Source organism: Mastacembelus armatus, chromosome 9 (assembly GCF_900324485.2).
Source record: "Mastacembelus armatus chromosome 9, fMasArm1.2, whole genome shotgun sequence".
NCBI classification, from domain to species: domain Eukaryota; kingdom Metazoa; phylum Chordata; class Actinopteri; order Synbranchiformes; family Mastacembelidae; genus Mastacembelus; species Mastacembelus armatus.
The window spans coordinates 15,915,325-15,931,256 of record NC_046641.1 but is presented as its reverse complement, the minus strand read 5'-3'; the positions used below and the strand labels follow the sequence as shown (position 1 = coordinate 15,931,256).

Here is a 15,932-nt window from a genome sequence, read left to right as displayed (position 1 = left end):
TTTCAGAGTAAATTGTTTTTGAAGCTAAATTTTCAGAGCCGTAGTCTTGTATGATGCTAAAATATTCTGGCTTTAGTAATTGTTCTCTTACAGCAACCACTTAATTTTTAAATCTCTAGTGTTAGTGTTTTCCCTATGTTCTAGTTCCACTTTAAACCTGTCTGAATATATCCTCCTGAATTATAAACTCTTTGCTTCTGTTGAGGTTGGGTATCTCTGTTTTTAAAGTCTGTAATGTGTCAGAATGTGAAAAAAATACTTCACATGTACTATTTATACAGCAAATCCATGTCTTAGGCATATTTGTAAGTCGGCACTGTTTCTGTGTTAACAAGCAAAGGTCAGACAAACATCAGAGACAAAGCAGAAAATATTTAATGCTGAGATAATGATGTTACAGAGGCAACAGTCTGCTTAATAATTTAGATGCAGTTCTTCTTAATAGATCCTACAACCACTTTCATTAATCCTGGCAGAAAAGCAGCCACTTGAACCTTTTTTTAGGCACATAATGATATTGCTGTAAACTTCATTTGTTGCATCACCATATCTTGAGCTGTGTCATTAAAATATTTTTAATGTCTGAATTTTTCCTTCTGTATGTAAGAGCAAAATAGGATACACTGAAATGGATGTTTTAATAAAACATCTTTACAGAATAAAGAAATAGATTGTGGTTTTGGGATTTTTATGGTCATATTTCTGGTCTATTGTACATACACGGTCTCATCTTGAAAACCAAAGTCGATCCAACACCTGTTTTTCTGTTTTTGTCATCATTTTATTTGTTTATTTATTATTAATATTTGGTTTGTTCTTCCCTAATATTAAAAATCATTGCTAATTGTCTGTTAAAATACTTTTCCACCTCCACTTTTTACATTATTATAGTTAGTAATTTCTGACAATTGTTAAACATTTACTGTGAGCATATGTGTTAAATAATTACTTTGTGATCAAAGTTAGTGTTGTCTAAAGGTGTTAGACCATTAAACAGTTTTATCCAGGTGGCCCATTTAGCAGTAAATGCCTTTATCCTCTGCTGTTTCATCTGTTCCTGTCAGCATCTATCAACTGAGAGTTTAGATCAGTTTGGTAAAATGTAACATCTGGTTTTCTGTTTCAGAGCTGAGCTCTGAGAACCTGCGCACCTGCTTTCAGATTGTTAATGCCTACATTTATTTGTCTGCCACAGAGTTCCTGCAGGTGAGACACATAAGCACACCTCATGTCAAGTGAAAAATATAAGGAAACAAAGGCATCACTGCCCTGCATTATATACACTATAAGCTCCATATATTACTTTTTATTTTTCCAGAGCTATGCAGAATCATTGTGTCGATCCTTCTGTGATCTGCTGAAAGACATCACGAATGAAGGACAAGTCCAAGTGCTCAAGGTACTGTCACTCCCTCCCTCTCACCCACAGAACTGTATTACTTCTGTTTGTTCTCTGTCTCTTTTCTCAGAATTCATTTTTCATTCTCTCTTCTCAAGTTCCACCACAGTGTTTGTTTGTTTTGCCAGTGTGGCCCAGACAATACCTCAGATGCACTGCAAGTGGCATAAAATATTGTATACATACATAGTCAGACACAGACAGCGCTGTTTATGAATTGTCACCGAAATGTGATGTTCTCACAGTGAATAAATACACCACAACTAGCTGACTCTTCATCTCTTTGCTGTCAGCTACATTTATGTGAAATGCAGTAAACTTTGTTGAACACAACTGTTTGAATGACAAGTTGTTTCTATTCAACCAAATCATCTCTGATTAGTGATTTCTCTATTTTCTTTTACTCTTGGATGTGCATATGTGCACATATGTGAGCATGGCTTGTCTTGACAGCAGGTGTTGTATATGTCATATTTTCCTTGCTTGGGTAGTGGTGTTTATTTGAAAAGTTCATATGCATGCAATCTTAAGGAGGCAGTTACGGGCATCTCACAATCTGCATCTATGCATCAGGTTTGGCTGCTAACTGTTAAATTAAACATTCACATTTGAGGATTTAATTTGTGGAAAGGGATTTGTAATTTTACAGCATCATATCATGCTGTGTTCTCTGGATTTAATTATGGGAAGCCTAATGAATATGGAAAGGAACCATTCCATTTGTATATATGGTACTATATGCGACTCAGATGTCTGAGCACAGCGATGCACAGCACTATGCTTCTGTCACTCTGTCTGTCTGAATACCAAGAATTCTTTTTATTTCAACTTTGACATATGATAGAGGTCATTCATATTCCTTGGCAAACACTAATTTGAGTGACTAACCTTTCCTGCCACTCAGGCATCTCAAATAAAAGGATTTTCTGCACTCTTTACTGTCTCTGAAAATGAACACTTTTTTGCTGCCATATGTCCTTCCACACTTAGTTCTGATTTTACATTAACCCATGTTGACCTTTTTTCCTTTGTGGCTTCTCCCTGTCTGAATGATGCCCCTCATCCTCCCTCTGTCTTTCCAGGTGGTAGAGATAGCTTTAAAGGTTAGCCCCATACTGGGAGCCCACATGTTCCAGCCCCTGCTGCCAGCTGTCTTCAGAGGTATTGTGGATGGTGAGGTGAGTCTTAGCTTTAGATTTTATGCATGTTGGGCTCAAATTAGATATATGAAATGACAAACCTTATAAATATATTTTTCCTGTAGCACATTTTATGCATTTTTCCATTGTTTCTTGCTTAATTTTTAAATATTTGTTATTAAACCTTAGAACACTTTCAATACTTTCAATTTCTGTGTTTCTTCTTGGGTGTCCTTCTCTGTCACATAAAATGTATTCTTAAGGATGCTATACAGTGGCATTTATTGATCACCTCAGTTAAAGGTTATAGACTGCCTTTCCAGGATTCTGCTCTGTCAGCAGATCTGTCCTTTCTCTGCCATATCATGCTTAATGACCTGTGCTTTACATGGTGCTTTGTGTGTGTGTGTTGTACAGAGATATCCTGTGGTGATGTCCACCTACCTTGGAATCATGGGCCGAGTCCTGCTCCAGAACTCAAGTTTCTTCTTCTCTTTGCTCGCTCAAATGGCCTCTGAGTGCAGCCAGGAGGTGAGGCTTGATGTCTGCCCTTTATTTATATCTTCTCAGTACAGAATTTCTGAATGTCTATGAGAGACATAACAGCATAGTACCAGTTGAAAGGGTGTCACTCTGAGCAAGGCTGAAAATAATGAGCAGTGGAATTGTAAATGGTAGCATTCTCATGTCATAAAGTTTAGAATTATTCTTCATTTCTGCAAAACTTTGACACTGTGTCACTGTTGTTTTTGTCTGACCTAGAGCAAAATTAATTTTGCCTTGTTTTGACATAGCTGGTTTAATCTAAATAAATGAAAGGACTAGACTTGTCTTTCCATCTTACCAAGTCCTTCTTTTTCGATGAGACAGCAATGAAACAATCAGGGAAGGTCAGTTCTAACTTTTATGATATTGCCAGAAACATCACTTTAAAAATTGAAGTTACGTTTATTGGTATGCTTGTCTTGAATTGTCAAATACTATTTGTTTACTGTTCACTTTCTGCATTTTATTGCTGCTGTGTTTTTTCTTCCCCTATAGTAACCCTCCTTTCCTCTCCTTATTTCTTGGCCAACTCTCTTCATATTTCTCTCTCCTCATCAGATGGACCAGTTGTTGGGCAATGTGATTGAAATGTGGGTCGACCGCATGGACAACATCACTCAGCCTGAGAGGAGAAAGCTGTCATCACTGGCTCTTCTCTCCCTCCTACCATCTGACAATAGGTGAGAAACATTTATCATTCATTTATGTGCAGATGGGGCTCTGAGCTGGTGAAAAGTGGATAGCAACCAGCCTGTCAGCACAGCTGATGCAAGGGCACATAAGGGGAAAGCAAAAAGGTTTTACATGCAACTACACAAACTGAATTTTCTGTTTAATGTACCACTTTTCTTAGTGGGCTTGATGCCTCAGTCTGTAATGAGAAGCCTGCAAGGTTTTGTTTTTTTGTCTTTAATCTGTAAATTACCAAGCTTCTCTCTGTGGTTGTGTATTTCTACATCTGTGAGTGAAGTTTCTTGATCTGCTTGTGCCCATGTGTACCAGTTGAATTATAGCGCATTGTGATAGGTAATAGCCTCTGGGTCAATAATAATAAATCAGCATTTATAATACATCAATAAAGAGGTGATTATGCATCCACACAAAAGACGATAAAGCATGTGATGCTATTTGTCCTGATTTGTGTTATGCCTGTTGAATGCAATGCTAAAACATTTGGACCAAAACAGTTGAAATTGAGGTACATCAGTTGATTTAGTGTGAGAAATGTGAAGGATGACAGGCGCACAGCGAGGCTGAATATCAGTAAGAAAAAAGATTTGCCATTAGAGGTTTTTCTCATTTCATTTTCTAGGGAAACTTCTCTTTAAGTGATTCAAATGAGTTATTAAGGGATTTATTGATCTTTTTTTTTCTTGTGATGTCCCATATGATTGGTGATGCGTACATTGATGCATTTTTATCACATGTTTGGGAAGCTCACTATTCTGCAATCCTAGATGTAGACAGGCATGAAATCCTTTGTTACGCCCTCATCCTTGGTCTGTTGAAGCAATTGATTCTGACAGGCTTGGCTCGGTAAGTGCTTCATGACAAATTAACTTTACCACAGGCATAACTAAAATTAGAACATGTCCATATTTTGTCCAAAGTGAAATAAGTAATGTAATAGTCATTTACCTTAAGATATGCACCACTAAAGCATTTCACTTCAAGTTGAGATTGTGAGTGTCTTAAATCCTATGTTATACTGGTACTGAACTATCAACATCTAATCTAGTGTTAATGTCATTATGACAAAAGATATTTGTTTACAACCTATTTTTCACAAGGCTAAGACAAAAAAAACCTTTGATAACAAGAACTGTCACCAAATGTATTATACTCTTTCAGTCAGGTATCTTCTTGTTGCCATTAAAAGGAATAAGTAGATTCATGTCAGCAACCAAGCATCTAAATATTGCTCTAAATGTTAGCTAAAGAAATATTGCTGTATAAACATTATTAGATTATTTAGTTTCTCCTTTCAAGCTAGAGTCAAAATGTGTGTGAATCCAGCTACTGAGAGTAGAACTAAGTCAAAATGTGGTGTAATGTTTTCTGCATGATTTATGATGTTGAAATAACATAGATAATTGACACATCGACAAGAAAAAGTTTATTTTTGACCTAGCACTCATTTTAGCTGGTAATATTGGATGAATTAAGGGATTGACTTCAAGCCGTAGTCTGAAACTGTGCTGGCAGATGGATATGTGATACGTGCAATAGGGAAGTATTTGAGTAATTATTTCTTATTCCTGGCTTGTGAACTTTATTTTTGTGTTTCAATGGATAGAACAACAGAGGAGTAATTTTTCATCTTTAAAGCTGCTGTTTTTGTCATTATCATTTAAGTAGTTGATGGATAATTTGTCTGAGAACTGTTAAAATTAGGAGGAATATAATTAGATTAGAGCACTGGCAGCAGTGTTAGCTCACTTTTTGTTGCTTCTGGCTTTGATCACTTACTGTATTTTGTGTTGCATCATATCATAAATTCATGTATTATTTTCTGTCTTCCCATAAATGTTTTGAGTTTGGAAGAACTGCTAAAAGAGAAAACATTACCTTTTTTTTTTTTTTTACTACTTTCACTTTTTTTTTGTAATTAAAACTGTAAACTACTTTTTGTGATTATTTCAACTTCTGCAACAATGTTTTGGAAAGACTGATATTCAATTAGTACTGAGAATTTAAGGGCACTAGAATGGATCATTATGTGTTTAACATTCACAATATTAATTAATTTATTTTGAAAAACTTATGTTAAATGCTAGTACTGAACATGACCAAGAACCTTAATATGCACATATTAATTGCCTGGACCTGCTGTGCTCACAATTTGTTTAATTATTATAGCAAGTTCATCTTAAAATTAGTACATCATGTATAAAAGATTTTAAAAAATCTTGCATAGATGCAAGTACATTGTGTCTCATCATAAAACTTTGGTTGGCTATTATAGTTGGTATACTTCAAACAGTATTTAATTAAAGTTATATTATTTTTCAGCTTTGGAGAATTGTATTTTTTGCAGCACTGAGGATCACAAATAGTTGAAAAAAAGGTTAATATATATGGCAGATCATTTTTAGGTTTTTAGCATTTTACTTTTAAATCAAACCCTTTTCTAGAGATTATGCAATTTTTAACTTTTTTTTATTTGCACACATACTTTTAGAAATCTATAGTAATTTCTCAGTAATGTCATTAGAAAATTTCCCATTTTAGTAGATTTGATATGAATAGCATAACCTGTTGCTGTTACACTGTTAAAGTGTAGAAACATTGAAAGAGCTTCTAGAGAAGTTCTGGTCTTCAAGCATTATATTACATTCAAGTCTTACACAAACAAAGCACTTCAGCTATTTAAGGTTCACTCTAATAATCTAAAATTAGGCATGCTCCACATCATGAAATATAATCAGTAATGCTTATTTAAAATCCATTTGCAACAGGCTCAACTAAAATATTTGCAGTATATACATACATACATTAGTAAAAGTGTACCTCTACAACTCATTCAAAAAAATCTTGTGGATTAAAAGGGCTTATGGTTTGCCATAGAACGAAGCGAAGAGCAGAAACTTATTTACTCTTCACTGACCTTCAAACATTGCCTGAAATTACCTTTTTGTCTTGTCGAATTGCAGAGGGATGAGTCAAACTACTGGTTGAGAATTTCTGAGCTCATGTTACGAGCTGCCTAAAGTACCTGATTGGAGTGATTCACTCCAAGGTGCTGCAAAAATTTTTATTTAATGTCTTAGTATTTTAGTCTATGCCATAATGATATGGTACAATATCAACAGGAGTGTAGCTACTGCAGAGTAGAGAACAGTGGATGCCATTTATTTTATGATTTGGAACTTATTATAGCAAAAACTATTATTACCATTATTATTATTTGTTTGTTTTTGTTTGCGTTTCGCTTTTTCCTACAAAAGAAACACAAGAGGAAATTTTAACAACATGGCACTACTTCCCTAAGGAAGAAAGATTCTACCATGGACAGTTAATTTGTAATTGGCACTGAATTTGAATGTGATATGACTTTAACCGCTAGAAGAAAATATGCCTTATATTTTGGATTAATGCTTAGTAGGACAGAAGTTCACACAGAAATGAGCTTTTGTTTATGGAGGGAGGGTGACAAAGAGACAGCTGGTTTTGCTGAGGACTTGACTGTTGCAACAAGTTTGTCTCTGCATCCAGCCAGTCGGTTTTTAGATCGGGTTTCCATTTAGGCTGATTTGAATGGCAGGCACGAAACAGCCGCACTAGTCAGCCATTAGAAGATAATCACTGGAGAGGTGTTGGGCTGGATAGAATTAGAATTGACAGGCTTGTTCAAATGTGTGATAAGGGATCTTTAATATGCCTGCATCCAGTTGTTGCTCTTGCTGCCAATTTGAGACTATTGTTTGGAAATTGGGGACAGAGGTGTTCAGTGATGTATTTCACACTCCCGCATTATTAGTAGTGAAATGGCTGGCTGAAAAGAACAACTGTTTAAGATTCACTTGGAGAAATGTTCTGTTCTTTTATATTCAGTCAACAATTGCCTACAGTATTTATTAACTTTCAACATTTTCCTTTCTTCTAATTCTTGTATACTGGGGCTTATATACAATATGTTAGATTGTACGTATGCAAACTGTTATTGATTTTGAACAAGATGGTATTTATCTGACATGCTCACTAGATATTATAGATCCCCCGTTCCTGTCGCTCACTTTTCACATTAGGTTTTGATGGCAGTTTTTACAGATATGAGCATGTATACTTGTATATACTATACTATAAAAATAAGAGACGGGTTTATGTTTACTGGTTGGGTAGGAGTCTGTTATTCACTGATTATTATATTTTGCTAAACTTCATGCTTAGTGAACTTTATGCAGCATTGCCTGGGGTCTTCCTATCTAAGTACTTGAACTGACAGAACCTTCGATGCATCAGTGGCCATACCCACACATACTCACTCTTTGTGTCTTTGTGTTTTTTTCCCTCCCTGCTTTTTAATCCTACTGACATGGGAAAACCCACTTTCTTTCCACTGCTTTCAAAGAATGACTCAAATAATTCATCAATGCTTCTCTCAAAGTCTGTGTGGTGGGTGTTGTAAGTCTGCATATTTTAAGGACCTCAGGTTTGGTGAACCAGCAAGCTTAGTCTTTGCAATGCTTTTTTTCTGGAAGAGTCACTATGATGGTTACAATAATAATTAGACTGACAAGACCATATGTAAAGGCAATAGGTCTCATAGATGATGTTCACTCTTAAATATGTGTTTTTGAGACAATAAAACCGTTTTATCACCCTTATTTAATGTGACTGATCTGTGCAATGGAATGCATTTTGTAGCATCATAAAAGTAAAGAAACGTTCTCAATGTTACTATAATAGTGGCTTTTTTTTATTACCCTCTTCATTTCACTTTTCCCCCCTAACTTTGTTGTTGTAAAAGTGTGGCACAGAATAGCGATTGTGTGCCAATTCTAAAACCTAAATGTAAAATAAAAGGCAAAAAAAGAACCATGATAATCTGGACGTATATTGTGATTTTGGGAGATGAATGGCAGAGATACCATTTCCTGTGTCATTTTGCAGTTTAAATGTGTCATTTTGACAGCCACCTTCCGTGTTGCCAGATTTTAACCTAGACTTTTCTCCCTTGTGATGTTGTTCTGTAATGTAATATGCACACACAACTGAATTACTGATCTTATTACTGATGAGTCTGTGTTGTCTGTGTGTTATTAGTGTGATCCAGGACAAGTTCTGTGGCATCATTAACATATGTGTTGAGGCGTTACATGATGTAATGACAGAAGATCCTGAAACGGGCACCTTCAAAGAGTAAGTATGCAGCAGAAGAAAAAAAGGAAAAACAAAAAAGAGCAAAACTACTTCTAAATAACATAGACCTTCTGCTCTGCTCATGCATGAGGAATAAATACAGTTTTTAAAAATTAAAGTTACATTTATTGGTATGGTTTAAAATGTACTCACACTAGGCACAGTTGCCTCGTACCGTGCATGAGATATAAAAGGGTAACAACCCAACCAGCAGAAGCAGTATCTGCAGGTTCACACTTCACACTACAGGCATGAAAGTTTATAGAGATGCCAAGTTGCAGTTCAGCCAACTTTAATTCGCACCAGTTTTAAAGGGGAAGAAAATTTGGCTATATTTGACAGTGTTAAGAACAAGTCACCCTTGTGACCTCTAATTTTGCTTAAAAATATTTACATATCAGAACCTTTAAAGTTGACAATACAAACCTGATGCTGATTTGCAAATCCAGCACTTCCCAAACATTTTTTCATTTGTAGTTATGTTTAGTTTCACCTGATAAATTAAAGTCCAGTAGGCCATTTGCAGTCTTTTAGCTATGCTCTTAGCCATCAATCCTGTGGGAATATTTGTCTCTTTAGATTCCCACCCCTCACAACTCACTAGATTAAATAATAAGGACAAAGGTAATAAAAGACCATAAACAGACTTTGGACAGAGCACAGAGGTTTCTCTTGCAATTCTCTCTGCATGTAAATGAAGCAATATGAGTAGCAGGCAGAGCTGTGAACAAAAGTGCCCGAGGGTTCAGCCTTTTTTGTGTGCCTGTTGCCTGTTCTGAAATTGCCTCATGCTGTGCAGATTTATGTGTGGTTATTAATATTGAGTTGAATATTATTGTGTTTGCAGCTGCATGCTGATGAGCCATTTCGAGGAACCCAAGCTGAGTGATGATGAGGAGCCACCAACTGAGCAGGACAAGAGGAAGAAACTGGTGAGTTAAACACAATCACAAAACTAATTTTCTTTTTTGAGGATTGTAGACAAATAACCTCAATAATGTAATAGTCTATGCTTTTGTGATATCCTTTATGCTACACTGGAATGTTTTAATAGCAAATTAAGAAAATGCTTAATAAAAAAATCCTCATCATTTAGAGCCCAGGAAAAAAAAAAGTATTTCTCTAGGAAGGACAGAAAAAAGTGCTGATGTATTAAATTTTAGTCAGGTACCATTTCTCAGCCACCTCTAAGCTTCAATAGCTGCTACAGCTGTTTGTGTGTACAGCCCTTAGATACAGAAATGTGTCCTAGTACCAGAGTCAGATGTGAGTTAGATGTGCATGTATGTTGTTGAGTTCCCATAAATGGAGCCCAGATGGGGATGTATATCAATTGAACAGGACAATAATGCAAATGTGTACAGTATGTACACTGCAGTACATGCGTTCTGTATGCATTTGCAGACACAGTAGAGGATGCATTCTTCTGTGACTGTATATACTGAAAAGCTTAGAAATTATGGCACTCAATGTTGTAAAATAATGTTTAATTATGATGTAGTGGTCTCTGTGTGTGGTCTTCTCCAAATGAGTGGCTGAGAAAAATAACATTTATATACAAATTAGACTTTATTGCTGTTTGAATGAAGCAATACAGCTGTATTTATTTTCTAGTGTGATTTTTTTTTTTTTTTTTTCTATGCTTGAGAGTATGTGTGTATTTGCTGGGCAGTATCCCAGCACACTTATCACCTCAGCCCAGACCCTGACTTTTTGCTCCAGGGAATAGAGAAGAGAAGGCTTAAAGTCTCACCTCTCTCTACTTCTTAATGCGTGTGGGTGTGTGCCTGGGGACTTGCATGACTGCATGTGTGCAAGTGACGGGTGTGCCCACGTGAGACGGTTTTCAGTTTGAGGTGAAAGTTTCTGAGAAAGGAGACCCATGACATTTTTATTTTATTTTTTTTAACATTTGCTGACTCCAACTTGGCTTTATTATGGATTCTTTCCTTGGCAGGTGTGTGTATGTCTATATAAAAGCATTTCAGTGTATTAAAATGTACACATTTTGTTCTTGTCTGAAAGAGCTAGTGAGAGGCAGAGGATATTGCTTGTTCTACTACTTTCTCATAATAAACAGCAGCTTCAAACTGTCGTTTGTCCATCGGTGCCTCACATTTTGCAGTTAAATATAAAACAGTCACAATCATATTGCTTAAATATGTTTTTAGGTTTACTTGCACTCTTGCACTTACTTGGTGGGAAACTTTTGTTCAGCCAACTTGGATCATAAGCTACCATGTATGTCAAGTGTTAAGTTCTGGTGCATTGCCAGTCCAGCAGCAGGTTATACACACACCACTGGTCTTGGAACCAAAGTCCTAGACAGACACTGGACACTCTTCTCCTCCTCCAGGCAATTGTCACACTGTCCTCTTGCGTTTTCCCATTTCCTTTATATGCCATGCATATGAATAATAAAGTAGAGTTGGTCTCAAGTATTTACTTACTTAGTCACTCACTGAGCATAATTATTATGCTTAGTAGAGCCAGACCGATACATGGGCCAAATATGGCCGCCCTCCTTTTTCCCTTTGCCTACTTCTTCACCTTTTACTTGTGTAGCCTCTGTCTCATCAAGCAGTCTCATGGCAGTCTGTCTGCGTGTAGGTGATATTTGTATGATTGTGTTTTTTGTCTTGTTGAATTAGATTTGCTTCTTCCTTGTGGGCAGCTAAGATTCTCCAAAATGAAGAGTGAACCATCACAAATTTACAGATACTACAGTAGCTTCCTCTGTTTAAAACTAAGCTTTTAAAGCTGTTTGCGCTGCTACAGCACAGAAAAAAATGAGCAATTTTCATGTGAAATTGATATTTTAATTCATGTTACTGGAAGGTGTCGTGAATCCTAAATGTAAAGCAGGGAATGACAAACCAAAACCCTATAGGAATGGTACTTTGAGATTTTGCTGGCTGGTGCACCACATAACTAAAAAATGCATTCCAGGGTTTATTTAGGGTAAGTGTTTTTTTTAATTTTAAATGCTAGAGAAGCATATGAGAAAATGAGAAAGATGGCACCAAAGCACTCGATTCAAAGTTTCGAAGCAAGGAACACTTTACAGTACTAGGAATTTGTGTTTGTGTCTGGAGCAAGTATATATACAGGTATAGAGAATGTACATAGTTTTATAATAAATTAGAAAGAAGAATAAAGAATAAAAATAAAATAAAATGAATACTATGTACGAGTATTGACATTTTTGAATTTCAAAATGGCAAAAAAAATAAGATGAAAAATGAAACAGTCACTTTCATAATTTCCTGTGTACATCCACATGTATATTTTTCATTTCAGTATGTGTCCCTTATAAAAATATAAAATAAAAGACATTTTAATGCATTTAATGTTATGCACTTATTGAAAATGTCATTTAGCAAAACAGAGCTATTTTTCATATGATATTAAATTTAAGGTCAATTATACAATTGTAAATAATGCAAAATGCAAGTGTTGATTTACAAGTAATTTATAGCCACTTGCAGAATTTCCACACTTTAACTACTAATATTGAATATTTTGGCTTTTAAGGTTAATCAATGTCATCTGTCAAACAATCCAACAATCATATAAAACTTCATAATGTGTTAAGTTTCCTTTTTGTTTGTTTTGTTTTTGTCATTTTGTTTTACCAAATGACATAGTACAATTGCAATATGCACTACATAAATCTATTAACATAAATATACATAAATCTGATATTGAATGAATATAATTCTGAACAACACAAAAGATACAAAAGTGTCAACCTTTCATTCACTTTCTAACATTTTCTAACAATTTTATAATGTCCTCCATCTTACAAACAAAATGATCATTTTAGATTCACTTCTTAAGTAACAGTCCTCACTTAAAGTTAATGAAGACAACTGCTGGTAAAATGATAAAAAATCATTAAAAATCATTGTTTTCTCTTTGGCATATTTTTTAAAGTCTTGAGATAAGCAACATTGAAAACATGAAACACATTCTTGAAAACATTCTTAGTATCTAAAGAACATTGTTCTCCAAAGATCTATTTCCTTTAGTATCATTTGGCAAAACATGGGTTTATTGGGGTACTGTTCAGCAGGCTGACTGCTGTGGGGAAGGAACTGTTCTTGTGGCGTGAGGTCCAGATGGACTGGAGTCTCTTGCCAGAGGGGAGGGACTGGAAGAGTTCTTGTCTGTGATGAGAGGGGTTAGCTGTGATCTTGGCTGCACGTCTCCGGGTCCTGGAGATGTACGGATGGGAGACTGCAGCCGATCACCTTCTCGGCAACGTGGATGACATGCTGCAGTTTGGCCTTGTCTTTGGCTGTGGCTGCAGCAAACCAGACTGTGATGGAGGATGTCAGGATGGATTCGATGATGGCAATGTAAAAGTTCACCAGCATCTTTGAAGGGAGGTGAAACTTCTTCAGCTGCCGCAGGAAGTAGAGCCTCTGCTGAGCCTTCTTGGTGAGGGAGCTGATGTTCTTCTCCCATTTGAGCTCCTGGGTGATGGTGGTAACCAGGAAGCGGGAGGACTCGACAGAGGTCACCGGAGTATCACAGAGGATGGGGGGATGGAGGCAGCCGACTCGTCTCCGTTAGAGATGAGGCCGATGAGGGTGGTGTCGTCTGCAAACTTCAGGAGTTGGTATAATCAGCCGTTGGTGTATAGGGACAATAGCAGAGAAGAAAGGACACAGCCTTGGGGGGATCAAGTGTTGATGGTCCGGGAGTCAGAGACATGCTTTCCCAACCTCACGAACTATCGTCTGTCTGTCAGGAAGCCCGTGATCCAGCTGCACATGGAGTCAGGCACATTCAACTGCGAGAGCTTGTCTCTGAGCAGAGCTGGAACGATCGTGTTGAAGGCAGAGCTGAAGTCCACCAACAGTATCCTGGCGTAGGATCCTGGGGAGTCTAGATGCTGGAGGATGAAGTGGAGGGCCATATTCACAGTGTCGGTGCGCTGCTTGTTATACATTATTTTGACAACAATATTCATCTGAACCTAATTTTCAAATCCACGCAGACAAGTGCCAGTTATTACACACTCTGTGTTGTTGGTAAAATCAGCTGTCTTTGCATATCCCTACAACAATTCATGTAATTTGCAATTCAGCAAGTGTATTGTTGAGTTCCTCTTTTAGCTGCTGATTCAATATTATCTCTACAGACTACAGCCTGCCCATGTAGTGCTCAGCGTAAATTAGACATGTGAGGGTCTGCTATTCCAGAACTTGAAACTATAAGGAAATGCCTGTTAACCTTTCCTAGACAAAAGCTTTCAGGCTGCCTGTAGTTTGTATGTGTATTTGTGAGTAAAAACAAAAGTTGACTCTTGTTCTGTTTTTACCATCTTTTTAACTCCATAGTTTGTATATTCAGCTGCTCTGGGCACAGTTCAGTAATTACCCTTAGCACTCAACTTTTTCCTCTCCAAATTTGCTGTCTAAAAAATAACTCAAATTTGAGTTAACAACAAAATACTTTCTTTGAAAAGTGCAAACTTGAGTCTTAACTAAAACTTTTTCATTACCAAAATCTGACTGAAATTATTTTTAAATTACCAGATGTAAATAGCAACACCTGTATTCTGATTCTGGTCGTTGCTCCGCATTTGTACATTCACATATATGCTTGAGCTTGATATCTGATAAACCTGTAACAAAGGCAAACACACAAATAATTGAAATGGTTGACTTTGAAATATTTTTGGTTTGATCTATAAGCTGAGTCTTCCTCACGTTTATCATTTTATCCAGAGGCAGTCTTATAAGTACAGCTATAGAATTCACAGTGCCTGTGTGAGGAGAGGCCACCTCACTACTGCTGCAGTCTTCAGACCTGACCCCAAATTCTACTTGCCATGTTTTTTCTGCGCATCAAAAGGAACATAGCTTTGTTTTAAGATGCTGTCGACTGCCACACTCTGTCTTGTCTGAGTTTGTCCCCCACTTTGATCTGAATGTTCCAGGCAACTAAACTAAGCTGTGTTTGAGACTTGGTACATAATGCATCATTTGATTGTTGTGCTTCATCTACAAGGCCAGCACCATCAAACAAGAAGGGAGGATAGACAACATCAAAGACTGAGACTAATGACATGGGCTTCATGTGTTCTGTGGTAGCACACATCCACTTGAACATTTTTTTACTACACATTGATACACATGCACAGCACACCTACAGGATATTGTGCTGCACTTGTGTGAGTAGTTTCCGATAACTGATTAGATTTTAACGTGGAAATACAAAGCTACCTTGTTAGATGCAACTGTACAGAACATGCTGGAATATAATAAGGCGACAGGTGTATCATAGTGATATGGTATAGTATCATGTATTGAATTATAATGTAACAGGGGCCAAAATAGTTATTACCATGAATCATGGTTTATGCAATGTATGTCCAAGGTTGAAGGTCTTGAAAGAATGGATAGATGTGTGATTAGAAACACATATCTAGTAGCTGAAGGTTGTGTTTTTTTATTGCTGAAGTATTAAGACAAATGTTTTCAAAGCTTCTCCTTCCTCCTCATCATCACGTTGGAAAGTGGAATTGTGTTTGGAGTGCCCAAAGACCTGAAAATTACCTTTTTAAAAACAGCATGTGTTTCCAAACACAATATTTCATTTTACTTACATTTGCTGATCCACAGACCTTGCTGTGATCTACCACCACAAGCCCCCAAGAATAGTTGACAGCAAGATATGCACATTGATTGATTGGTGATGATAGTGTTTCTAGGAAGACACATTGTTGTTGACTTTTTTTTTTTTCTTATTGTTTTTTCGATGCTTTGAGCAATACACATGAAATTCAATTTGCCTTTATTGTGCAGTTTTGGTCATAGAAGTGCCACTGGTGCATATACTAAATCAAAGCCTTGGCAAAATGTCCAAAACCTTCTGCATAATGAGATACCACTGGGCTGAATTTCCATTCAGAGACCACTCGCATAACAATTCCCGTACTATTTGCAATACTGAGTTGTTAAGGATACTTTATT

At 36.6% G+C, this 15,932-nt stretch overlaps 1 protein-coding gene across 3 annotated transcripts in view; it reads left to right on the top strand.

The window, feature by feature from the left end:
- ipo11 (importin 11) overlaps nt 1–15,932 on the top strand; it is a 139,581-nt gene that overhangs the window by 59,818 nt on the left and 63,831 nt on the right. For all 3 annotated transcript variants that reach the window (XR_003296483.1, XM_026321366.1, XM_026321367.1), the window contains exons 23-29: nt 1,127–1,206; nt 1,319–1,399; nt 2,482–2,577; nt 2,956–3,069; nt 3,643–3,764; nt 8,851–8,946; nt 9,794–9,878. Coding sequence is in view for 2 of the 3 variants with exons in the window: in XM_026321366.1 (XP_026177151.1) it covers nt 1,127–1,206; nt 1,319–1,399; nt 2,482–2,577; nt 2,956–3,069; nt 3,643–3,764; nt 8,851–8,946; nt 9,794–9,878 (674 nt within the window). In the remaining variant the exon portion in view is untranslated. The remainder of the gene's footprint in view (nt 1–1,126; nt 1,207–1,318; nt 1,400–2,481; nt 2,578–2,955; nt 3,070–3,642; nt 3,765–8,850; nt 8,947–9,793; nt 9,879–15,932) is intronic.